Consider the following 26423-nt stretch of genomic DNA (forward strand, 5'->3'; position numbering starts at 1 on the left):
ATACAGTTTATATTTGCCATTGCGATTGGAAAATCTATAATTATGGCAACTTAAGGGCCGATTAATGAATTAAAATTTTATAGCGATTCTAAGATTTAAACTAAAGATAGTTATAATTTTACTTGAAAAATGAAAATAGCTATTCAAATAGTTGGTAATGCTAATATTATTAATTTTCATAAAAATTACATGATCACTTTTAAGCTCATTACTTTGTTATTTATTTAATGACGGAAATGCAGATATGATCTTTGATTTCTGTTGGTCGACAGATTTCTAGCCAATATCAATGGAATGATCAAATCAGAAAAGAAAATAATCAAAGATGGCATTTTTAAAGTCAGCGTTATTGAGAATCGAGGATGAGGCATTCATTTTTAAATATCATTGCCACAACATGCATACATGTTTAATATTAAATGTACAATCAAAATAATCAGTCTTAGACTTATTAGAAAATTTGTTAATGGTATCGCATTTTCACACTTGACTTCATGATTTTTATATTAGCTTTCTTTTTTTATTATACTGGTAAAAATTAATTTAAATTTATTTACAATGACAGTTTGACTGGTATTAAAATTTATAGTCTCGCAATACATATTACCGAATCAAAAAACAATGAACATGCAGATTCCATATATATATCTTCCCGTGACGCCAATAGTTGAAATTCGATTTACGCACCCGAAAAATTGTATATTAATTTTTCATCTTGATTCTTCTATTTTGTCATTGTCAACGTCAGAAAAGGCATATGTAACCATTGCTGAATTTGTGAAAATGATAAATTTATAGACATGAATAAAATGAATTTTAATTCAGTTTTTTCCATAAATTTAAGAAATCTTCCCTAACTGAAAACAGCATTTTTCACAATTATCCAATAAATATACAATTTATATTTCAAAACCTTTAAATATTGCTCATTACAAAATGAATAGTTTTGGCTTTACAGCGAAATAAAAATTACGTCTCCAAAGAGATTATATACTAATAATTTGTCAAAATATACAGAAAGTCTCTTTAACACTTTAAATAAATGAAATAATTCACATTTTAAGGTAACAATTATTGTTATTACTTCTATTAATTCATCATTGCTAAATTTTGTGCTGATAAACAAATGATCGAAGAATGCAGTACCAATTAAATGCGAATAATTGCACGTGTACTCACTCATATACAAGAGATATTTCATAAAAGATTTTTAAAAAAAAATTTTTATTTAAAATTCCTTGTCTCACAAATAAGAATTTTAAAATTCAGACGCTATAATTTAATCATCATATTGCGATAGTACTTAACTATTATCACTAACATACAGTTATCTTCAAAAAACGAAGAATTTTTAAGAAATAAAACTTACAAACCCTAGCTCACATTTCATTTTGAATTAAAAAAGAGCATTGAAAAGTTTCCCCGTATGCGATAGGATGTGAACCACCTAAACGTTTCAATAGCTGAATACATTTCAAATATTAGAACTATTCAAAACAACGGCAAAAAGTTGTCAAACATTTGCGACATAGTATGCAAATGAGAAGAATGGAGTATAAAATTAACGAAATCGGTTTCTGAAAGTGTAAGAAAGCAGAAATTTGAGATTTTATTTAAAACTCGAGAATGGTGCGTCACAGGCGACCATTGTTAATATATTCTAGAGATCATATGCCATAAAGATTTTTGAAATCACACCCGTGACTTGAATTGGGTAGGATATGCTATTTCTTTGGTTTCCTTAAATATTTTTCTTCTATAGATATACTTATTCCGCTTACAAAATAAATAAATGGTAGATTTTATCGCGCATATTTTTGAGTTTTCAAAACATGAAATATCGACAATCCATAATTTGTAGTTGAAAAGCTGCATACTTAAATCCTCAAAATCCCCATTTCAATACACAGCAGGATTTTTTTCCCTGAATTCTTGGAAATTTTTCATTTTACTCTTTCTTCGGATTGAAAAGAATGTTCCCCTTTCTTCTAAGAATTCTAAATCCCACCATCTTACCTTTCATTCGGATCTCGAGTTGCACATACCAAAGATTATTGATTAAAATACACAATGTTTGCGTCTGAAAAAAGGGATTTGCAATACTTTTGAATTATTTATAACAGGCTGATAAATTCGGCTTTTCTAGGGATGAAATTATTTTCCTGCTTTTCACTAATAAAGCATAAAATATTTAAAAAACTGTCATGAAAAATTTAATTACATTTTTTCATACTTCAAAATTTGTAATAAAAATTTTAAATGCTTACGACAATCAGTGGCAGTTATTTCCTCAAAACTTTCTCCCTTACTTTCTAATAAACTTATGCCAGAGAACGCCTTGTGCAGCAATGGCATACACTAGTTACGCCAACATTAATTTGTGATGTAAAATTAGCATTTATACTGTATGCATCATGTCATCCTTGGCGAGTTATTTTACGATTAATCCCTGGCATACTATTAATAATATCCGAAAATCGAATTTGTGCTTTAGAAAAGTTTTTCCGCCGGCATCCTGGCCTAGGTTTGGTTTTGGTTTTGTGTGTTTTTTCTGGCGCAAGAGCCATATTTGGCTATACTGCGCCAATCAAATGGTAAAAGTATAAAATTTGTTTAAAAACACCCATTTATTTAATTAACACAGACATAAAGAAAATTTCTAAAAAAAAGATTAGAAAATAGTTTTAACATTTTAAAATTAAAAAACTATGATTCATGAAATTGATACAATGATGGAATGTACAAATACACAAAAAGGAACGATTAAAAAGTCTATATACAAGTTAAAAAGTCAATAGCTTTTAAGAATTTAAAAATATTTGGGTGGTATCTTTCACCCACTAAGTCCTGCAATGTTGAAGACAGGGTAAAAAAACGAGCACGGTATGAATTAAAGAGAGGACATTCAATTAGGATATGCCGAATAGTAAAATTAACTTTGCAGCCATTGCACATAGGCGCATTTTCGCCAAATATGAGATGTTTGTGGGTAAAGCGCGTATGTCCTATACGGAGACGTGTTAATTTAACATCCATCTCACGTATAGGATGGACAGGCCAAGGCACAATGTTCGCTTTAATAAAATGTAATTTATTTTCAATCTGCAGATCCCATGATTTTTGCCAGATAGAAGAGAAATGATGAGCAATGGACCTTTTAACATCATTAAAGGGAAGGCTCATGCTCAAAGAAGTCGATGCAGACTTTGCAGCCAAGTCTGCCTTCTCATTTCCCAAGATACCGACATGACTCGGAACCCAACAGAAGATTACTTGAAACCCATCATTCTGAAGCAGGCGCAAAGTGAGCAAAATTTTAATGGCAATCGGATGGATCCGATTGTGGTAATGCGACAGTGTCTCCAGTGCGCTCATGCTATCAGTGTAAATAATAAATTTGTGCTGAGTCAAGGATGAAATTTTCTCAAGTGCGCAGAAAATTGCCACCAACTCAGCAGTAAAAACTGAGCAACAATTATGCAGACGGTGGCTGAGTGAGTGAGTGAGTGAATATGGGGTTTATTGGCGCAAAAACCACTTTTGATCATACTGCGCCAAACATATGGTGTAATTGAAATAAAGGATACGATATATAAAAGTGATAATTTAAAATTCTATATATAAGCAAATACAAGATTGATTCTATGATAAAATTTTAAAAATTTTCAGGAATATAAGACGCATGGTACAAATATTAAAATACATCATAAAAGTCAACAAGAAACAGAAAAAGTTCACTTGACAAATGTCAATGTATCAAAATGTAGTAAATTCTGAACTAAATATCAGCTTTTTTTCCTTCTTCGCTTTTTCATAAACTTCGATTTAAGAGCAGGATAAAATTTTGAATTAGCAACTGTTCGACTGGTAGACGGCTCCCGTCGATGGTGATCATCTATAAAATCTTCGTCTATAGATTCTTCTGGATCATAATCAATATAATCCTCAGATTCTGCTGCATCTTGAACATCAGGAAGCAAATTATCTGTTAACATTGATTCTGACACTGAGTTATAAGAAGCTGTCGATTGCATTGTTTCTTGTACGTTAGTTTTATTTGTGGCTCTAAGATGTGTATGAAAATCTACGTTGTTAGAATTTGCTGAATTTCCATTAGAATGAATACTGGTATCCTGTTGGGCTTTTTTCTTCTTCGGAGGTCGTGTTACGTTGCATATTTTATCATCAGTTAGTGTTGAAACAGATTTTTTAAGTGATACATAAGTAACATCTGAATCTGTCTGTGTAAATTTTTCTACAGTGTCAATAGGTTTCTTTTGTTGAACTATTTTTGCAAAGGATGGAACAGCTGTTGGCAGACACAATTTACGTGCTTCCGCGTAGGATATGTTCTTCTGTGCTTTCAGTTTCTGAATTTCTTTTTCGTGTTTCCAAGTCGGACAGTATTTTGAACTGGATTCATGAGGCTGTGCACAATTCGCACACTTAGGCTCTAGTTGACAATCAGTAATAGAATGTCCAACTGATGCACATCTAGCACACACCATATTTCCTCGACAGGCAGTCCTCAAATGCCCAAACCGTTGGCACTTGTAGCATCGAATTGGATTAGGTATGAAAGGGCGGACACGACAATGCAAGTATCCAGCCTTAATTGATTTCGGTAGCTGAGTTTTATTGAACGTCAAAATTATGTGAATAGTAGGCTGAAACTCTGTACCTTTTCTTACAGTAATGCGGCGAACATGAATTACGCCTTGATCAGAGAAACCTTCAAGGATATCAGAATCGGATGTATTCAACAAGTCAGGTTCAGATATTACTCCACGAACAGAGTTCAAGCTTTTATGAGGAGTAACAGAGATGGGAATATCAAGCAGCGTTTTTGCGTTGAGAAATGATTTTGTTTGAGATGATGACAAAGTTTCTATAAGGAAATCTCCAGATTTTAGCTTTTTAACAGATTTTGGTTCTCCTCCAATACCAGTAATAGCTTTATGTATAGCGAAAGGAGAAAACGAAAACAAATTTCTAGATTTATCCGTTGTAGTCAAAATTAAATATCTTACAAATTTACTTAAACAATCAATATTATAACTCTCCAATTCCATAACTTCCACACCAGAAAAATTTGCAAAAGATCCCATGCAAAGAAACAAGTGTAATTCGGACCCCGACGGCACTGCCCACCATGGAGCCCAACAAGGGAAGGCAGTTACTGGCTCTGGAACTCCCAGCCTCAGCACTTACCTTGGTGCTAGCCGAGGCCTATACGCTCAGAGTCACCTCCAGGAACGTTGACCACCCTTAACGCCAAGCCCCAGAGAATGACCCTTTCGCTTGATCCCTAGCAGACTAACCAAATGGTTAGAATACCAGCCGAATTGATGCACCGGGGACCAACAGTACACCACCCGTCTAATGGGTCGCCACGCACGGCCAACACGTGGGGTTTTTGGCTGTCCATGAGAAGCAGGAAGCAAACAGAGCGGCGACAGCTTCTCATGGAGAGCTCCCTCACTTGCCGTCGAGGGAAGGAGAATATATAGCAGACAGCAGCAGATTTAGGGGAGAATAAATATAAAGGGAGTAAAGATCCCTGGGTACCTCGGGATTGGGACACCCGTACTCACCTATAGTAGGTGAGCCCCTGAGGGGGGCTGTCCATGAGAAGCAAGAAGCAAACAGAGCGGCGACAGCTTCTCATGGAGAGCTCCCTCGCTTGCCGTCGAGGGACGGAAGGATCAAGTAAATAGCAGAAGGCGTAGAGGAGAGTAAGCAAGAAGGGAGTAAAGATCCCTGGGAACCTCGGGATTGGGACACCCGTACTCACCTATAGTAGGTGAGCCCCTGAGGGGAGCAGACGGTGGCTGAGTGTATCAGATGGAAGTATGATGCCGCAACCAGCATAACCATCCGATTTTGAGCCATCCGTGAAAATTGGCACAAAGGAAGAATACCGATAGCGATGATATAAAAAGAGCTGTTGGAAGACAACTGGAGCAGTTAATGATTTATCAAAGCCAGTAAAAGGATTCAAAAACGAAAACTGCGGTATATCCCAGGGTGAAAAACTAAAAGTGTCAACAACTTGAACAGCGTTAAGGTCCGAGTCATTCAAAAGCAATTTAGTTCTCTCACAAAATGGGAGGATGTGAGAGGGACGTGCATTATAAAGTCGACGAAGACTAACTGGTAATGGCATGTGGCTCAAGGGATGATTCAAAACAGATTTAATTCGAAAATAAAATATGGCAGACAATTTTTTACGCCTTAAACAAAGGGGTAGCTGATGGCATATATCGTATAGGCTTTCAACCGGAGAAGTACGGAATGCACCTGAACAGATACGCAAAGCAGAATGGTGAATGGTATCCAGTCGCCTCAAAACTGATGGGCAGGCGGAACCATACACCGTACACCCATAGTCAATTCGGGAAAGAATTACTGCTTCGTAAACACGGATTAAGGAGGTTCGATCGGCACCCCAAGATGTTTTCGAGAGCACTTTTAAAATGTTCAATGATTTCTCACACCTCTTCCGTAAATATAAGATATGCGGCAGGAAGGTGAGCTTCCGATCAAGAATCACTCCTAAAAACCGTACTTCGTTCACCACAGGGATTTGAGTATTTCGAATATGTATATTCGGATCAAGGTGAAGCTTTCTTTTCCGGCAAAAGTGGACACATTGGCTCTTCTCCGGAGAGATAGTATGCCCATTGTTATCGCACCAAGATACTAATTTATCTACGGCAGTTTGTAAATTTTGTTCAATTACATTCATATCGCTATCTTGGCATGATATTTGCAGATCGTCAACATAAAGGCTGGCATGTACAGATGAAGGTAAGCTTGTTAAAATTTGGCTAAGATGAACGATAAAAAGCGTGACACTGAGGACACTTCCCTGCGGAACTCCCTCAGCTTGAATAAAAGAATCGGAATAAAAGTTGCCTACACGAACTCTGAAAGTCCGATGAGATAAAAAGTTCTGTAAAAACATAGGTAGGTTTCCCCTAAAACCGCAGTTAAAAAGTGTTGAAAGTATTCCAAAGCGCCAAGCACGGTCATAGGCCTTTTCTATATCAAAAAATATGGAGACAAGGTGATTCCTCTTAACAAAAGCGTTACGAATCTGGGTTTCCAGTAAAATGAGATTGTCGAAGGTGGAACGACCTCTCCGGAAACCACTCTGCAACGGCGAGATACATCCTTGTTTCTCCAATTCAAAGATAAGACGAGCGTTGACCATGCGCTCAAAGGTTTTACAAATGCAACTTGTTAGAGCAATTGGCCTGTAGCTCAGAGGATTGGAAGATTCCTTGTCAGGTTTCAGGATTGGAATCACAATAGCTTCACGCCATTGTGATGGGTACTTCTGCTCCGTCCAGATTCTATTAAATAAAAATAGTAGGTTGGTAAGCGAGTTTTCATTCAAATGGCGAAGCATACTATATGTGATTCCATCTGGCCCAGGACTTGTATCACGGGCTTGAGACAAGGCGGCTTTTAATTCAAACATCCTAAACTCACAGTTGTATGGATAGGAACTTCGGTCATTAAAATTCAATGATACCCGTTCCGCTGGATTCTTAATTGCCAGAAATTCAGGACTATAAGAATCCATAGCGGAAACCTGTGCGAATGTATGACCAAGAATATTGGCTATGTCTAATGGGAAAGAGTGCATCTCAGTTCCGGTTTTTAAAACAGGGATGGATGATTCACTATAAATCCCATTAGCAGCCTTTACTTTCCTCCATAAATGTTTACTGGAAGTAGAAGATGTGATTGATGATATAAATTTTATCCACGATTCTCTTTGACTACGTCGGCGAATGCGACGAGCAAGCGCTTTGGCTCTTTTGAAAGCGACAAGATTCTCTGTTGTTGGGTATCGTCTAAAAATATTCCATAGTTTCTTTTGATTCTTATGGCTGTCGTGGCATTCTTTATTCCACCACGGTTTGTAGAACTTCCTTAGACGCGAGGAAGATTTTGGTATGGTATTATTAGCGGCTTTTATAAGTGTTTGAATCACATGTTGAACTGCTTCTGTGATGTCTGAAATACTGACCATAGCCTGTGAGATGTCTGCTGAGTACATAAACATATCCCAGTTTGCTCGATGGAATAAAAAACGTGGAGGACGCAGGGTCTTATTTCCTCCTTCAGCATATGAGACAATAACTGGAAAATGATCACTATTGTACAGATCATTACTGACTGAAAATTTAAGCAACGGCAAGAGTTCAGGAGAACATATGGCCAGATCAAGTGTATGGAAGCTACGTGTGGGTTCATGGAAGTACGTTCTCTGTTCAGTATTGAGCAGGCAGAGACAGTTGTTAGAAATAAACTGCTCAATTTTCCGCCCTCGAGAGTTTGTACTTTCTGAACCCCACAATGTACTATGTCCGTTAAAGTCGCCCAGTAAGAGAAATGGTGAGGGAAGCTGGTCTACTAGGTTATCAAGATCTTGCTGACATATAACTGCATGAGGTGGTAAGTAAAGACAGCAGACTGTGACTAATGTCCGTACATGAACTTGTACAGCCACAGCCTGTAGAGATGTATGTAGAGTTAGAGGTGTGCTCGGATAAAGGTTAGAAGTGAAAATACAGACACCTCCAGAACTGTGAGATTCTGTGTCTGCATCTTTCCGAACACAGCTGTAACCGCGCAGTTTAATAGGAATGTTTGGTGCCAAAAAGGTTTCTTGAACACCAAGACAAACGGGATGAAATTTATTAATGATGGACTTGATGTCAGGAAGTTTGGACCGAATGCCACGACAATTCCATGAAAGGAAGGTACCCATTAAGAAATTTTTGTATTAACAGAAAAGTCACTATCAGTTGTTTGAGTTGGCGAAACATCGCAACTCATTTCCAATTCATCGTCATCCCCTTCAGATGGATGAAGCTCAATGATATCGGGCCTTTTGGGTGCGCCACCAAAAATGGATTTGAAATCCTTATGGGCGATACCCTACGTCGCCAGCCCCAGTGCGACGGAGTTCTGTGTTTTTGATAATTTTAATTTTGAAGCCAACTGTGTCGATGAAGAGCCACGTTTCGCAAGCTTTAATTTCAGTGAATTTTGAGATTTCGAATTAGATTTGGATTTGACTGGTTTGATGTTGTCAGGGATATTTTTTACAGTAGGTTCAATTTCAGATTCAGAGGATTTATCTGTATTTTTGTTTTCGGTGGAGTATTTAACACAATTTTTACACGAACAATTTGCACAAAACGGTTTTTTTGTTACAGATGCATATGTTAAGCCGGGTGTGGGTGTTTGAGCTAGAACTTTTTTTCTAGCTTCAGGATAGGATAAATTTTCTTTAGTTTTAATTGCTGTTATTTGTTTTTCTAGTTGCCAGCGCTCACAATTTCTGGAAAATGAAGCATGATTGCCTCCGCAGTTTACACACTTTTCTGGTGAGCAACACTGCTGGCTATCATGGCCCTTTTCTGCACAACGGGCGCAAGTGAGGGTCCCGCGGCAGTTTGTTTTCGAATGACCAAAACGCTGGCATTGAAAACATCGTAAAGGATTTGGGATATATTGTCGTACGGGTAATTTTATATAGCCTGCGTATAAAAATTCTGGTAATTTCGGACTATGAAAGGTAATAATAAAATGTTTTGTAGGGAGAAGTTGCCCATCCCTGCGAATATTAATTTGGCGTACATTTGTAACTCCTTGTGGCTTGAGTTCCATGGTAATTTCCTCTAGAGGAACGTTAAACAGCTCTCCACATGTAATTACACCCCTTGAATAGTTAAGTGACATGTGGGAGCTTACAGTGACAGGTATTGTTGCCAAAGCTTTTAATTTTATGATTTGCTGGGCTTGCTTTTTCGAGCAGACTTCCACCAGCAAATCACCTGAACGCATTTTGCGGATGGATTGAACTTCACCGACAACTGCTGCTATTGCTTTTTGAACTAGAAAAGGCGAAACATTATTAAAAGTTTCTTGCTTATCAGACACTCTTTTTATTACGAAATATGTATCAAATGGAGTAGGAGATGAAAAATGTATTTGTTTTCGATGCCCACTGAAGGGAGATTTCTTGGAGGAGCCCATGCGATATTAGAGATGATTCGGGTCCGACGGCACCGCCCACCACGGAGCCCAACAAGGGATGGCAGCCACCGGCTCTAGACGTCTAGCCTCGGCACTTACCATAGTGCTAATCGGTTACCTATACGCTCGGAGTTACCCCCGGGGACAGTGACCACCCTTAACGCCAAGCCCAAGGAGTAACCCCTTCGCTTGATCCCTAGCAGACTAGCCACTCAGGTGACTAGCTACCAGCCGATTGATGCACAGGGGACCACAGTGCACCACCCGTCTTTCAAATGGGTCGCCACGCACGGCCAACACGTGGGACATTGGCTGTCCATGAGAAGCAAGAAGCAAACAGAGCGGCGACAGCTTCTCATGGAGAGCTCCCTCGCTTGCCGTCGAGGGAATGAAAGACACAGCAGAAAGCAGAAGGCGTAGGGGAGAGCGAACTGAAAGGGAGTATAGATCCCTGGGTACCTCGGGATTGGGACACCCGTACTCACCTATAGTAGGTGAGCCCCTGAGGGGATCCTGGCCTAGGAGTAGCGCGTCTTCCCCGTGATCTGGGAGTTCCCGGGTTTGAGTCCTGGTTCGGGCATCACTTCATACTTGTGTTTTATCTGTGAAGTTTGTGAAAAAGCCTCCCTGTAAAAAGGGGTTGTGCAAGCGAGTGTGTGAATGTCATCTTTATATGCGCTATAAGTCAGATTTCTGCCCTCGGGTGCTCAGGGTTTTTACTCTCAGAAGCTACTGTACCCCCTTTCCTTGGCCTCTTACATCATAGCGTATCACCAAAAATTCTCAACCGATTGAAATAAAGATTACATACAAAACTGTTCTTGTAATCACAAAATACCACGTCCAATTTAATTTATTTAAGCCTTTGTATTTTTTTAAATTGTCGCTTTGACATGTTTCTAGAAGTACGGACCGACAGAGAGTCAACCCTTACATAGGTGTGGCTCAAGCTTTGTACACTGTACACTGCACAAACACTGTAGATGCTAAATTTGTGTTCCGAATCTTGTATATCTAGCTCTCTTCGTTTTGTAATTATCGTGAACTTATATCCGAACATATTTTACTCAAAATTCAATAGAAATCTGTAAATTTGGTGTAAAAACCGCATACCCAATTTCAACAGTCTAGCTCGAAATATTTTTTTAATTACATTTGTCACCGACAGACATTTTCCAACAGCTTGTATTTAGAACTTATGGAGGTCTAAAATGTAAACATTCATCAAAATCACGAGTTCGAATTTTTTGACAATTACTATACTATGCATAGAAGAAAAGAAAATAATATATATAGCAGTGTTTAAAGTTATCGCATATAAAATCGGCTTTTGAATCAGCATTGAGTTATTTTGTGATACTATTTTTTCATATAAATTAAAATCAACAAAAACGTTTTATTGACTGCATATTTTTAAAAAAATAAAAATGTGAAAAAGGATTCAAATAATTTTAAAATTTTAGATTATAGAAAAGTAACACACAAAAAATATTACACACTATTATAAAGAATCCAAAAAGCTTCTTTTTTTCATAAATTATTCATAATTCATAAAGAAAGATAAACAAAATTTAACTAAGCATTGGAAGTGGCATCATAACTGTGTTTACTGCATGAAATAATTAAGAATTCATTTTCGGTTGGTTGGTTAGTTAGGGTGTTCTGGCGCAAGAACCATACTTGATTAGAAGTCATTTTGGGCTATGATGTTGTTGTTGTTGGGTTTAATGGCGCAAGAGCCATTCTTGGCCATACTGCGCCAAGCGTATGGTTCAATTTCATCCCATATAATAAGTGATTAAAATTTTAAAAAAGACTTTCGATTCTAGTAAAAAACGGACATTTTTTTTAAAGTAGCAATGAATGCATGAAATTCAAATGTAACATTGATTACTAATGTACAATAATTTTTTTTTTATAGTAGAGAAAAGAGGAAAAGTTTTAAAAGCTCAGTAGTATACAAAGGGATATAGCAATAAATATCAGATACAAGTAAAAAAATGGATAGATTTTAAAAATTTAAAAATATTTGGATGGTATGTTTCACCCACCAGGTCTTGTATGCTAAGATTTGACGAGTGGAAGAAGTAACGACGATGAACTTCAAAATTAGGACAGACAATCAAAATATGTTGAATACTAATCTCAGCATGACATTTGGAGCATATTGGTGCCCTTTCACAAAAAGGAGATGGCGGTGAGTATATCGAGTATGCCCTATACGTAGGCGAGTCATTTTGACATCATTCTCACGCTGTCGTAGAGTAGGCCATAAACCAACTGTGGGCTTGATGGAATGCAACTTATTGTGGATCTGCAGATCCCATTCCACCTGCCATTTAGAAAAGATGTGTCGTACAAGGGACCGCTTAGCATCACAATATGGAAGAGATTGCGTTAGAAATAGTGATGCAGATTTAGCTGCAAAATATGCCCTTTCATTACCGGTAATACCTGCATGCCCTGGTACCCAACAGAAGAGAATTTTGAAACCCCTATTTTCTAGGAGTCGTAATGTACACAAAATTTGAATAGCAATAGGGTGCATCTGATAGTGATAATGAGAGAGTGTCTCCAAAGCACTCAGACTGTCAGTATAAATTATAAAATTACGCTCAGAAAGTGGCAAGATTTCGCGTAGAGCACAGAAAATTGCCACCAACTCAGCCGTGAAAACGGAGCAACAGTTGTGTAGGCGATAGCTCAGAGTATCAGATGGAATTATGATGCCGCAACCGACATGCCCATCTGATCGGGAACCATCTGTAAAGATTGGTGTGAAAGAAGTATACTGACAGCGATGATAAAGAAAAAGTTGCTGATAAACAACAGAAGCAGTGGAGGACTTATCAAAACCTGCGAATGGATTCAGAAATGAAATGTATGGGACATCCCAAGGCGGAAAGCAAAAAGAATCAACAGTCGTGATGGTGACATTTGAAAGGTCCGAATCACGCATGAGCAATTTTGCTCTCTCATTGAATGGAAGAACATGTGAGGGGCGGGCATTATATAGTCTGCGAAGACCTACGGGAAGATTCATATGACAAATAGGGTGATTAGGGACAGATCTTGTACGATAATAGTATAGAGTAGATAACTTTAAACGCCTTAAAGGGAGAGAGGGTTGATGGCAAATAACATACAGGCTCTCTACTGGAGAGGTGCGAAATGCTCCAGAACAGATTCTTAGAGCAGTGTGGTGTACGGTATCCAATTGCCGCAAAGCCGTAGAGCGTGCAGACCCATACACCATGCAGGCATAATCAATGCGAGAAAGTACGACTGCTTGATAAATTCGTAGTAGGGAGGTTCGATCGGCACCCCAAGATGTTTTGGACAGAACTTTTAGAATATTCAATGATTTCTCACACTTCTTCCGTAGGTGTAAGATGTGAGGAAGGAAGGTGAGCTTTCGATCAAGAATCACTCCCAAAAACCGAATTTCATTCACCACTGGAATTGAAATATTCCGAATATGAATATTCGGATCAAGGTGAACATTTCTTTTCCTGCAAAAATGGACGCATCGGCTCTTCTCCGGAGAGATAGTATGCCCATTGTTGTCGCACCACTCTAACACTTTATTAACGGCATTTTGCAATTGCCGCTCTATTAAATTCATATTGCTACCTTGGCATGAGATCTGAAGGTCATCAACATAAAGTGATCCATGAACAGATGAAGGTAAAAGAGTTAAAATTTGATTAAGATGAACAATAAAAAGAGTGACACTGAGGACACTTCCCTGAGGAACTCCCTCAGCTTGGATAAAATTAGATGAATAAGTGTTGCCAACGCGAACTCTGAAAGTCCGATGTGATAAAAAGTTTTGTAAAAATATGGGGAGGTTTCCCCTAAAACCTAAGTTAAAAATTGTAGAAAGTATGCCAAAGCGCCAAGCACGGTCGTATGCCTTCTCAATATCAAAGAATATGGAGATAAGGTGGTTCCTCCTAACAAATGCGTTGCGTATCTGGGTTTCCAGTAGTATTAGGTTGTCAAAAGTAGACCGACCTCTACGGAAACCACTCTGCAACGAGGATATGTATCCGTTTTTCTCCAGTTCGAATATTAGACGGGCATTCACCATGCGCTCAAAGGTCTTACAAAGGCAACTCGTCAGAGCGATTGGTCTGTAGTTCAGAGAATTTGATGGTTCCTTTCCAGGTTTTAAGATTGGGATCACAATAGCCTCGCGCCATTGTGAAGGGTACTTCTGTTCAATCCATATTCTGTTAAATAATATTAACAGATTGGAAAGGGAAGCTGTATTCAAATGGCGGAGCATATTATATGTGATCCCATCTGGGCCAGGACTTGTATCATTAGCTTTAGATAAGGCCGTTTCCAGTTCAAACATCCTGAATTCGCAGTTATATGGAAAAGGGCGTCGGTCATTAAAGCGTAGACGCAACCGTTCCGCGCGATTCTTAATAGCCACAAATGTAGGACTGTAAGAGTCAATTGCGGACACTTCCGAGAATGCTTGACCAAGAATATTGGCAACATCTAATGGGGTTGAGTGCACCATATTTCCTGTATTTAAAACAGGCAAGGAGGTTTCACTATATATTCCATTAGCGGCCTTTACTTTTTTCCACATATGTTTACTGGAAGTGTAGGATGTGATGGAGGATACGAATTTTATCCAAGATTCTCTCTGACTTCGACGACGAATGCGACGAGCAAGTGCTTTGGCGTGCTTAAATACAATCAGATTTTCTGTTGTCGGATACCTTCGGAAAATATTCCAAAGTTTTTTTTGGTTTTTATGACTGTCGTGACAAGCTTCATTCCACCACGGTCTACGAAATTTTCTTAGACGTGGGGAAGTCTTCGGAATAGTGGCATTCGCGGAGCTTATTATGCAGTTAATGACATGTTGTACTGCTTCCGTGATGTCGTAAGTACGGACCATGTTCTCGGTGATATCTGCCAATTGCGTGAAAGTATCCCAGTCTGCCCGCTTGAATAGACACCGCGGAGGACAGGGAGTCGCACCACCACTATCAGCATGGGAGACAATAATAGGAAAGTGATCACTATTATGAAGATCTTTGCTGACTGTAAAGGTCAAAGATGGCAAGAGTTCAGGAGAGCAAATGGCTAGATCAAGGCTATGGAAGCTACGGGTGGGTTCATGAAAGTACGTCTTCTCATCATTATTGAGCAGACAGATACAGTTATTTGTTATTAACTGTTCGATCTGCCGCCCACGAGAGTTTGTACTATCTGAACCCCACAAAGTACTGTGTCCATTGAAATCGCCACATAAGATAAAAGGCTTCGGAAGCTGATCCACTAACTGGTCAAGATCTTGCTGACGTACGACATCATGAGGCGGTAAATAAATGCAACAGACTGTGACCAAAATTCGTGTCTGAACTTGCACAGCCACAGCCTGTAGAGAAGTTTGTAAAGTGAGAGGTGTGCTCGGATATATATTAGAAGTGAAGATACAGACTCCTCCCGAACTATGAGATTCAGTGTCTGCATCGTTCCGAACACAATTATAACCGCGTAATTTAATTGGAATATTGGACTTCAAGAAGGTCTCTTGAAGACCAAAACAAACAGGATGAAAGGTGTTCATAATGGTATTAATGTCAAAAAGTTTGGACCGAAGGCCGCGACAATTCCAAGAAATGAAGGTACCCATTAAGAATTCGAGATTGCAGGTAAGTTAATAGGTGCATGTGGTAGAGTTGCGGAAACTTCACAACTCATGTGCAAATCTTCATCCTCATCCTCATCTGATGGATGGAGAGAAAGGCGATCTGGACTTTTGGGCATGCCACCAAATATTGACGACAAGTCCTTGTGGACTATACCCTGCGTCGCAAGTCCCAAAGCGACGGAATTTTTAGCTGCTGACTTTTTCAATTTTGAAGGCAGTTCCGGTTTTGAAATACCGCGTTTTGCTAACTTCAACGTCTGCGAGTTTTGCAATTTTTTCTTCAATTTCTTTTGTGATTTCTTAGGTCTGTCAAGTGTACTATTGTTGGAATGTTCAGAATCAGAATTCCTAATATTTTCAGGTGGCTTTGAATCGGCGTGAAATTTTACACAATTACTACACGAACAATTTGCGCAAAAGGTGTTCTGGACAGCAGAAGCGTAACTTTTACCAGGAATAGGAGTTCGTACTTGAACTCTACGCCTGGCTTCGGGATATGAAAGATCTTCTTTGATTTTTATTGTGATTACTTGTTTTTCAAGCTGCCAGCTAGGGCATGATCGAGAAAAGGAAGGGTGATCGCCTTTACAGTTCACACACTTTTCCTGTGCGGAACATTCCTGGCTATCATGCCCTTTTTCTGCACAGCGGGCACATGTTAAAGACCCGCGGCAATTTACTTTAGAATGGCCAAACAGCTGGCACTGAAAGCATCTGAGTGGGTTCGGAATGTACGGCCTTACTGGGCGTCGTATATAACCTGCGTAAACAAATTCTGGTAGTTTGGGTGTCTGAAACGTTAAGATGTGATGTTTTGTTTCAAGGAGTTGTCCATTACGCCGTATCGTTATGCGACGGACATCTATAACTCCTTGCGGTTTCATTTCTGATTTTATTATATCTATGGGGACATTTAAGAGTTCCCCACAGGTAATGACACCTTTAGAGGTATTCAACGACTGGTGAGGACTTACAGTGATTGGTATATTTCCCAGTGCTTTTAATTTTTGAATCTGCTGGGCTTGCTTACGGGAATTCACCTCAACAAGCAAGTCACCAGAGCGCATTTTACGAATGGATTTAACATCTCCCACTGTTGCCGTTATAGCCTTTTGCACAAGGAAGGGAGAGACAGTTTGAAATGTTTCGTTATTTGAAGAAACTCGCTTTACAATGTAAAATGGATCAAAATGATTGGATATGTTGGAAGATATTGGAATGTTTCGATGCCCACTGAAGGGACCACGTTTGGAGGAGCCCATACGATATAGTAAGTGATTCGGGTCCGACGGCACCGCCCACCACGGAGCCCAACAAGGGAAGGCAATTACCGGCTCTGGTTATTCTCAGCCTCGGCATCCACCCTAGTGCTAATCGGTACCTATACGCTGGGAGCTACCCCCGGGGACAGTGACCACCCTTAACGCCAAGCCCAAGGAGTAGCCCCTTCGCTTGATCCCTAGCAGACTAGCCACTCGGGTGACTAGGTACCAGCCGATTGATACACCGGGGACCACAGTGCACTACCCGTCTTTCAAATGGGTCGCCACGCACGGCAAACACGTGGGGTTTTGGCTGTCCATGAGAAGCAAGAAGCAAACAGAGCGGCGACAGCTTCTCATGGAGAGCTCCCTCGCTTGCCGTCGAGGGAAAGAAAAAACAAGGCAGAAAGCAGAAGGCGAAGAGGAGTATAAACATAAAGGGAGTACAGATCCCTGGGAACCTCGGGATTGGGACACCTGTACTCACCTATAGTAGGTGAGCCCCTGAGGGGTTTTGGGCTATGAATTTAAATCTTCATCGATCATTAAAAGGAAGTTTTTGAAGAAATTGTATTCAGCAAGAAGTGACAAAACAATTTTCAAATTAAACGCATCTTTTAGTATAAATATATAACCATACAGCCATCAATTCATTTACGAATGTGAATAAAAAAAAAAAAAACTTGATTTATCATGAGATCTGCACCACACTTTTAATTCTGTTCTTCCAACTCTTTCTTTGATTCTGCAGTTAACCATGTGCACAAACACAAGGATGAACAGACAATAAACAAAATTGACTTTTACCCGATTTTTTAAGAAAATGGATGCAAATTTACTTGATCTTATTCGATTTTCAAGATAATACACAGAATTTTATTCTTTAAATTTATTAATGGAAAGTGATATCTGTTTATTTTAAATAGGTCTGTTTTTGTTAGCGGTTTAATGTCACAAGAACCGTATTTTGTCATACCACCATTAAATGGGAAAAATGCTAAAAATATTTATTCGAATAGGTTGGTTGGTTGGCTGGTTTTTGTATGGTTTATTGGCGCAAGACCCACGCCTAGCCATACTGCGCCAATCTGATAGTAAAATTAGAATTTGATTTAAAAATACATTTATTAAATTATGCAGTACAGGTGTAAAGATAAAATATCTTAAAATATGCAATTAAAATAAAAAAAAAATGGCTTTCGCATTTTAAATTATAATGTAAAAAAATTTATGATTCAAGCAAATATAAAAATTAATTTAATATAGAAACATAAAGAGACTAAATCTTGGAGATTTATCTTCTGATCTAATTTTTTAATGATTGCCACCCTTTTTGGTGTAGGGAGAAATCAAATACACAATTCATAATAAAGAATTCCATGAAAATAGGCTAACAATCAGTATTTTACTAGACAATAGATTAGAAGAACTCCATCATAATAGAGTAGTAATTATATTAGCATTTCCCTTGAAAGCAACATGAGTGCTATTTTGAGATTGATCTTATTACCTTGAACCCCGGTCAAATGAAGAGGATGAAAGTTCCCTCTTGAAAATTCTGAGAAAGTCATTTGACACAATTTAACATTTTCCGACCCTACAGTCTAAATTTTAGTTTGTAATCGAATATCAAAATAATTAGATAAACAAGAAATCTGTTATTACCAAATGTATAGAATGGAGATTTAATTAACTTACTCAATAAAAATAAGAATTAAATTCTTAAAATTTTAATGTAAAAGCCAATCAGAACACCAACGGCAGGAAATTTTATCTTATCAAGAAGTGCAGTGTAAATTGATTGTAAAATTCTAACTTTATAAAAGCGAATTCAGCCAATTTTTTTAAATGCGTAAATAATGATATGGAAATAATTTTGGGGGAGACTATTAAAAAGGGAACATTTTCATTTCATCCTCATTTAAGATGTTTGTGTTATTAAAAAGCATGAAATATAAGCATGCAAGTTAAAAAAAAAATGGCATCCCTTTGATTTTCCTTTTAAAGCAAGATTTCACTTCCTAACTGTTGTTCAACACAGTTAAGAATAATTAAAACATTATTAGACAAAATAACTACAATTTGACTTCATAGAATTCTAAAAACGTATACTAAAATCTTAAGCATATCATGGACACTTAGTTAAATACGAAAATACATCCTCAAAACAGTTAGCAAATTTCGGGAAATAGAAACGCACGTCTTCTTTTAAGAAAAATATTATTGCTATTAGAAAAATTCGCCTTTTAGACACAACGCATTCATGAAAGGTTTAAAACAAGGCATTAAAAACTTATTACATTTTATATTAATTTCGAAATATGAAAAGATACGAGTCAAAGAAAGTATGCGGGCTTCCATATTCTAAAAAAGTGCCATTTCATGGAATTTAGGCTTAATATTCTTTAGTATATACTATTAGCTGCGATAGAGTAGACTAACTATAATTTATCGCAAATTACTTATACAAGTAAACTTTTAAAAAAACAAAACAGTATTATAATAATTATTTCCTCAAATAATTACAGATTTGTATTCAACTATCAGCTCGAATTTGGTGTTCTATTATACTATTGCATCCAATGATTATCTAAAAGGATATCATAATGTGTTGTGAATTTCATTACATAAACATAAGAAATTTTTTTGCATCAAAACATTTACTATATCACGTTTATTAAACGGAATAAAAAGCATAATAAACAGATTGTCCTGAACAGATCTCAAACAGATTATGAATTCAAAAAGTTTCAGGACAAACAGAAATTTTCATACATTACATTTTTAACACAATGTTTCTGGGACTAGATTAAGTAATTGGTCAATATAAAAAACAATAATATAAAACATTATATTATTTTTTTATTTAAATAATTATTTTCTGTTAGTAGTCATGAGTATGTGATTTGGATTTTTGGATTTTATTGCCACAAGAGCCATGGTATTGACTAAGCTGCGCCAAACTGTATTTATTTTAGGATTAAAAATATAATTTCAGCTTTAAAAAACAATGTAAAAAAATGAAAAAGATGAAGATTACTTAAATATGGGGGGGGGGGGTAAAAACCTACTGATTTCAAAAAAGCAAAAGATTAGCATGTAGTATTCTATCAAGCAAATGTGAAAATGTGGAGTTGTTAAAATGATATAAACGTTGAGTACTAAAATTTGGACATTCACTGAGAATATGGTAAACAGACATGGTGCAATTGCATTGAGAGCACATTGGTGCCGCTTCTCCAAAAAGTAGATGGCGATGGGTGAATCTGGCATGACCTATCCGCAAACGGGTTAAGATAGTGTCTGCTTTTCTATTTGGAAGGCATGGCCAATGTTCAACACGAGGTTTAACACTATGAAGTTTGTTTTCTGTTAACAGATCCCATTGAGTCTACCATTTTGAGAGGTAGAGCAAAGTTGTGCGTTTTTTTTTAAATTACTCACAGGGATACTAATATTTGCTGCGGAAGTAGCCAATTTGGCGGCACTGTCCGCCTTCTCGTTGCTCCCAATACTTACATGAGAAGGCACCCAATATAATAATATAGTAAATCCACGAGAGGCAAGTCTATTAAATAGGTTTAAAATCTTAAGATTGTTAAAATGAAGATGAGGTGATTTTAGAGATTGTAAAACACTTAATGAATCGGTGTAAATTATGTATTTATCTTGTAGACTGTCGGATATTTTTTCCAGGGCAAATAGAACAGCAGTTATCTCCGCTGTGAAAACTGAACAAGAAGGGTTGATTTTAAACGAGAAGACTGCGTTTTGGAAAACCACAGCAAATGAGACACTATCGCATGTTTTTGATCCATCTGTGTATATTGCAATATAATCATTATAGTGATGCCTATGTTCATTAAAATTTTTTCTATAAATAGAATCTGAAGCATGAGTATGTGAAATTACAATGAATTTTAAATTAAATTCCAGATGAGTTTGATGACTTGGCAGGGTGCCATCTGACGATAATGTAATCTTTTAATCGATGACAGAATTTGTACCTAATAGACAAATAAGCAAACGGACAAGAAAATGATAATATTGCATTACCATCCCGTTCTGAACAGCGTTTAAAACTTTAGCTCACAGGGAAGTTATTTAAAACCGATTTCAAAATTTGCACCGACTAGACAGACAAAACAGAAATAGAATTAATAAAAACGTATTAAAATTTATACCCAAACACGAATCTTTGAGATGAAATATTTGTTCATTCAATTAAATACTGACTCATGAATTGTAAATGTTTTTCTCTAACAAATTCATTCCTTCCCATATGACAGAAAATGAATGAAAAAAAAAAAAAAAAAAAACAAGCATTCACCAATAGGGGAAAAAACTGCCACGTTAGTTCATTCGAAAAGGGAAATAATTTCTCCAACAACAGACGTACTTTTATATATTTTTATTGCATCTGCTTTTTCTATCTCTATAAAAAAAATAGAAGAATGCAAATAGAATCCATGCAATTTCAACTCATTATTCAAAAACACGCTCACTTTAGAAATGATATTGCATGTTAATATTCATAAAAAATAGAGAAATGACATGGCAGATAAACATTAAAGGATAAAAAACGCATTATTTTTCATTTATGAAAGCTAGTTCCTCGTAGATTTTGAATGGATACGATTCCTTTTTTCACAGGAAATGACAATCAATATCGTCTATTTAAATATCCAACAGCTATTTCAACACAACGTGAATGCATAGCGGAACTAAATCCATGAAATAGCAGATTTCATATTCTATATTATGCTATTCCAGCAATCGACTGCCTATTATACATTCAGAATCAAAGATGAAGCTGGTTTTAATGATTGTTCTAGTGATTTTCATTCTGTGTGTTGTTACCATAGACGCCAAACGGAAAAAAGACGGCAAAACAGATCGAGAAAGAAATGTAGAAGGTGGTGAACCAGGGAATGGCGGCAAAAGAAAACCTCCGAACCATAAGGGTTATAAAAGCAAATATCCTTTCCCTCTTTTTAAGTCGTGCCAAGATTTCAACGTGGAATATTCGATGAAAAGAAAAGGTAAGTTATTTCTATTCGGAGTGGTTTTGAATTGATATTTATATACTCAGATTATTTTATTCGCATAAGGATATTATTAATAAATGAGTGATAAGCAATTAATAAAATAAAGTATTGGCTAGAATTATAACTATCTTAAATTTTTAAACCGATTTGATTGTCATAATATCAAAGAGAAAGAAAAATCTAAAATTTGTCTAAAATGGAAGTTGATAAAAAGAAAGTGAAAATAGTTTTCAAATTGTTCTCCATATTGTTAGTTATTTACCGAAGTTTGCTTTAGAATTCATAGATATGGTCTGCAGGCCTGGAGCTTTTAGGACTAGATTTAAATTGAGCCTTAATTTAGGCAACGAATTTTTTCAAACGAAATTTTATAGGCTGCGAATTTTGTTCAACCCATAATTAAAAAGGTATAAATTAGATTTTATTGATAAAAAAACACTTGGGCCGTGGCTTGACCTTATTTTGACCTTATTGTGCAGCCAATTCCAGTAAAAACTGCTCTGAAATATTTGCATCAAAGCGCGAGAATATTTTAAGATGCAAACACAAAAATAAATCAAGTAAAGTTGCTGATTTTCGACTTTTTTTTATTCATTTTTACAGAGCAGTTTTATGTTTAATTTGCTTAGACTTTTTAATATCAAAATCTGGAACTCATCGAGTTTTATTTCACTAACGTATGGGAAAAAGCTTCGCAGGCTCTGTTTAATTATTTTTAATGTGAGAATTCCCAGCCTCGGTGCATACCTTAATACTAGCCGGAACCTACACGCTCCTAGTTACCTCCGGAGGCAGCGACCACTCTTAAAGCAAAGCCCGAGAAGTAACCCCTTCTCTTGATCCCTTGAAGACTAGCAACTCTAATGGCTAGCTTCCAACCAATTGATACACCGGGAATCACAGTGCACCACCCGTCAAATGGGTCGTCACAAAAACGTGGGGTTTTTGGCTGTCCATAGGAAGCAAGAAGCAAACAGAGTGGCGACAGCTTCTCATGGGAAAACTTCCTCGCTTGCCGTCGAAAAAAGAAAGAACGACAGCAGAAAACAGAAGGCGAAAGGGAGAATGAACTGAAAGGGAGTAAAGATCCCTGGGAACCTAGGAGTCCTGAAGCCCGTCACACCGAAAGAAGATGTCCTTGAGGGGGACTTGCAACAGAATACATCTGCCAAATACAGTGTTTTCTTGCCCATAAAAAAGTTAATCATTTAGATTCAATGATATACAAATTTCTTGTTTAAATCAAAAGATAAAATTTGCTTCGAAATTCTATTGGAATTACTAACAGAATCTGTAATTAATGTTAAATTCAATTTATTGCATTAATGCTAATGATAAATCATATTAATAAGTTTATTTCTATTGAACAGAACTTAAAAGAAATCGCGAAATATGGCCTGAAAAATGCAAAGTAGGAACAGAAGACGAGCAAGAAGTGAGTACATATTTCTATTATTTTTTTGTATAGATGCATTAATATTCTATTCCATTAATTTTTGTTTCTATAATATTAGAGCGTGCTTCCTAGAATGAATTTTAAAAATCCATTTAAGGGCGGCAAATTTAAGGAAGAATATAAACATTTTTCTTTTTTAAGGTACAAACGTGATTTGTTTTTTCTGCAATAAGGTTTTATTTTTTACGATAGTAACCTTATATTCTAGTATAATGGTAGCTTGCTTAGAAGAGTAGCTAATTTAGGCATTTGGGAGCTTTAGGCATGTCATAAAGAAGGCACTCGATTTTAATAATTGCTCCATTCAGAAATCAAACTTTTGCAATCCCACTTGCATAGGAGGGGCTTTAGAATTTTGTTTTCATGGATACCAGCTCATGTCGGCCTAACAGGTAATGAACAGGCAGACACTGCAGCTAAATTTGCCATTACGTATCGTCCTCAGCCTCTTCATTATAGTGATATCAAGAGCGCACTAAGTGAGTGGATGCTGAAGACTTGACAAAATAACTAGAATCAAGAAGTGAATAATAATAATAAACTCCATGAAGTAAAACCCTATATTACTACATTACTACATCTTTCAACAGGAAAGTTGATGCAATTTTAACTCGACTGCGTATCGGCCATTTACGTATCACACACAGACACTTATTATTTAGTGAAGCTCCACCTGTGTGCAGTTTATGTAATGTTTCACTGACTATACGCCATATTTTAACTGAGTGTTCTCATTTTTACAGAGACCGTATCAACTTTTTTAACTCTTCCGATTTTAACTTGTCTTTCCTTATAGGAGAAAGACCTCACACAAATTTATTCCCGTTCTTGAGGAAAATCGGAATTTTTAGCTAAATTTAAATTTACTATTATATTTTTACCTATCGTTTTACCAGTTTTTACGATGAATTTTATGGGACTAAATAGAAACTCGATAACTGAACTGTGTTTTAGGTGCAGCATATCCTAGAAAAGGTTGGTTGGTTGGTTGTTTAGGTTTTCTGGCGCAAGAGCCATATCTGGCCATGCTGCGTCAATCAAATCCTAGAAAAGGATCTTGCGCCAGAAAATTATCGCATCCAATCCATTAACTAGTGTGCCGAACTTAACCCACTGCACGAGCTTCGTAACAATATAAAATCATCCTCTATCGGGTATTGTAAAGGCTACATCGAATATGATATAACCCTTCAGCTTGAAAAGTATTGCTGCCAGTGAGGCAAACACTTTACATGTTAATATTTAATAATTATTCAGTGGCACTTATTTCTTATGACACAAGAACATTATTTCTTTAATGCTGTTATAATTATTCCGTTAATCTTGCTTATTAATTCTTTTCATAGAAGTGCAAATCGGAAGGCATCTCAAGCATCAGATGCTCATTGTCCTCGACACCATCAGAAGAGTGCATGCAGGAAGTTAATGACTTCATGAATGGAATCACTTGCGATGAAACTGGCGGAGGTGAAACTGAAGATGATGGTAGCGATATCGACGATACTACGACAGAAGGTATAGATGAAGATTTGGATGACGAAGATGAAGACGCTGAAGAGGATGAATTTGTTCCACCACAAGAAACACCGTAAAAGAAGAAGGCTCTCGAATGTGTTTTAAATACTATCCTGTTATACTGATTAAATACTTACGGTTTCAATGGCATCTTTATTTGTTAAACTTTTATTCTAAATGTTGAATACATTTTCATTTAAACCAATTATTCTCCATTAATGTTTCAGAGGCAATTTATAATATATGCAATCATATCTTTTTCAATTGACTTTATTTTCGTAGTAGTAGTTGTATGGTTTATTGGCGCAAGAGCCATTTTTGGCTATACTGCGCCAAGCTTACGGTAAAATCAAAACAGACATTTAAACCAAAACGATTTTAAAAGTTAGTGTAAGTAATTAAAACTCCATAAAAATGTCGATACAAATATTATAAAACTATTTTAATGAAAGACAATGATTAATGTAAATGCAAAATAATCATGCAATGAAGACTTATTTTACAAAAAATGAAAACCAGACGAAAAAGGTGTTAAATACAGTTGATGAAGCGTATAGCTCTTTTTATTTTCGTACACAAAGAGAAGTGGGTTGGTTGGTTGGTTGTTCGGGTTTTTTGGCGCAAGAGCCATGTTTGGCCATGCTGCGCCAAGCAGATGGTAAAAAAACAAAAATAATTTATATAAACACACATGTTAAGATATAAAAGCCAAATGTATCAAAAAATGGGAAAAATGAAAGTGCAGAAATATATAAGGTTAATGCATTTATAAATGAAATACTGATTCGAAAAACGAACGTTACAATGAATTGTCGAATGTGAACAGAAGTTAAAAAATGCTAAATACAACTATAAAAACCAATGGTTTTTAAAAATTTAAAAATGTTTGGGTGGAATTTCTCACCCACCAGGTCTTGTAAAGTTAATGACGATGATTTAAAAAAGTGTAAACGAAAGGAATTAAAAGATGCGCACTCGATTAAAATATGTTTTATGGTAAAATCTACACTACATGTGGAGCACTTTGGTGTTGCCTGGCCAAAAAGGAGATGTTTGTGTGTAAAACGAGCATGTCCTATACGGAGGCGAGTCAATTTGACATCAACCTCTCGTATAGGATGGACAGGCCACAAACTAATTGTCGGTTTAATTGAATGTAATTTGTTGTGGATCTGCAGATCCCATGATTGCTGCCAGTTAGTAAAGAGCGAACTAGTGAAGGAACTTTTGGCATCAGAATAGACAAGTGAATGTGTTAGAAAAGTGGATGCAGCTTTAGCAGCAAAATCTGCCCTTTCATTGCCGTAAATACCTACATGGCCCGGAACCCAGCAAAAAATGACTTTAAAACCTCTATTTCGTAGGATTCTTAATGTGAATAAAATCTGGACAGCAACTGGGTG

At 36.9% G+C, this 26423-nt stretch overlaps 3 protein-coding genes across 3 annotated transcripts; 1 reads left to right on the forward strand and 2 right to left on the reverse strand.

Moving 5' to 3' along the window:
- Positions 1-12181: 12181 nt before the first annotated feature.
- LOC129987569 (uncharacterized) lies at positions 12182-13315 on the reverse strand. The gene has a single exon (XM_056095535.1). The coding sequence runs from the start codon at positions 13313-13315 to the stop codon at positions 12182-12184; it is 1134 nt and encodes a 377-aa protein (XP_055951510.1).
- Positions 13316-15720: 2405 nt separating this feature from the next.
- Positions 15721-16806, reverse strand: LOC129987570 (uncharacterized). Its single transcript, XM_056095536.1, has one exon. It carries the CDS (start codon positions 16804-16806, stop codon positions 15721-15723), a length of 1086 nt encoding a protein of 361 aa, XP_055951511.1.
- A 4942-nt stretch (positions 16807-21748) lies between these two features.
- LOC129989153 (uncharacterized) lies at positions 21749-25279 on the forward strand. Its single transcript, XM_056097503.1, has 3 exons — positions 21749-22043; positions 23420-23484; positions 24852-25279. The coding sequence occupies exons 1-3, from the start codon at positions 21809-21811 to the stop codon at positions 25095-25097; spliced, it is 546 nt and encodes a 181-aa protein (XP_055953478.1). The 5' UTR covers positions 21749-21808; the 3' UTR covers positions 25098-25279.
- The last annotated feature ends 1144 nt before the right edge of the window (positions 25280-26423 follow it).

Source organism: Argiope bruennichi, chromosome 10 (assembly GCF_947563725.1).
Source record: "Argiope bruennichi chromosome 10, qqArgBrue1.1, whole genome shotgun sequence".
Lineage (NCBI taxonomy): Eukaryota > Metazoa > Arthropoda > Arachnida > Araneae > Araneidae > Argiope > Argiope bruennichi.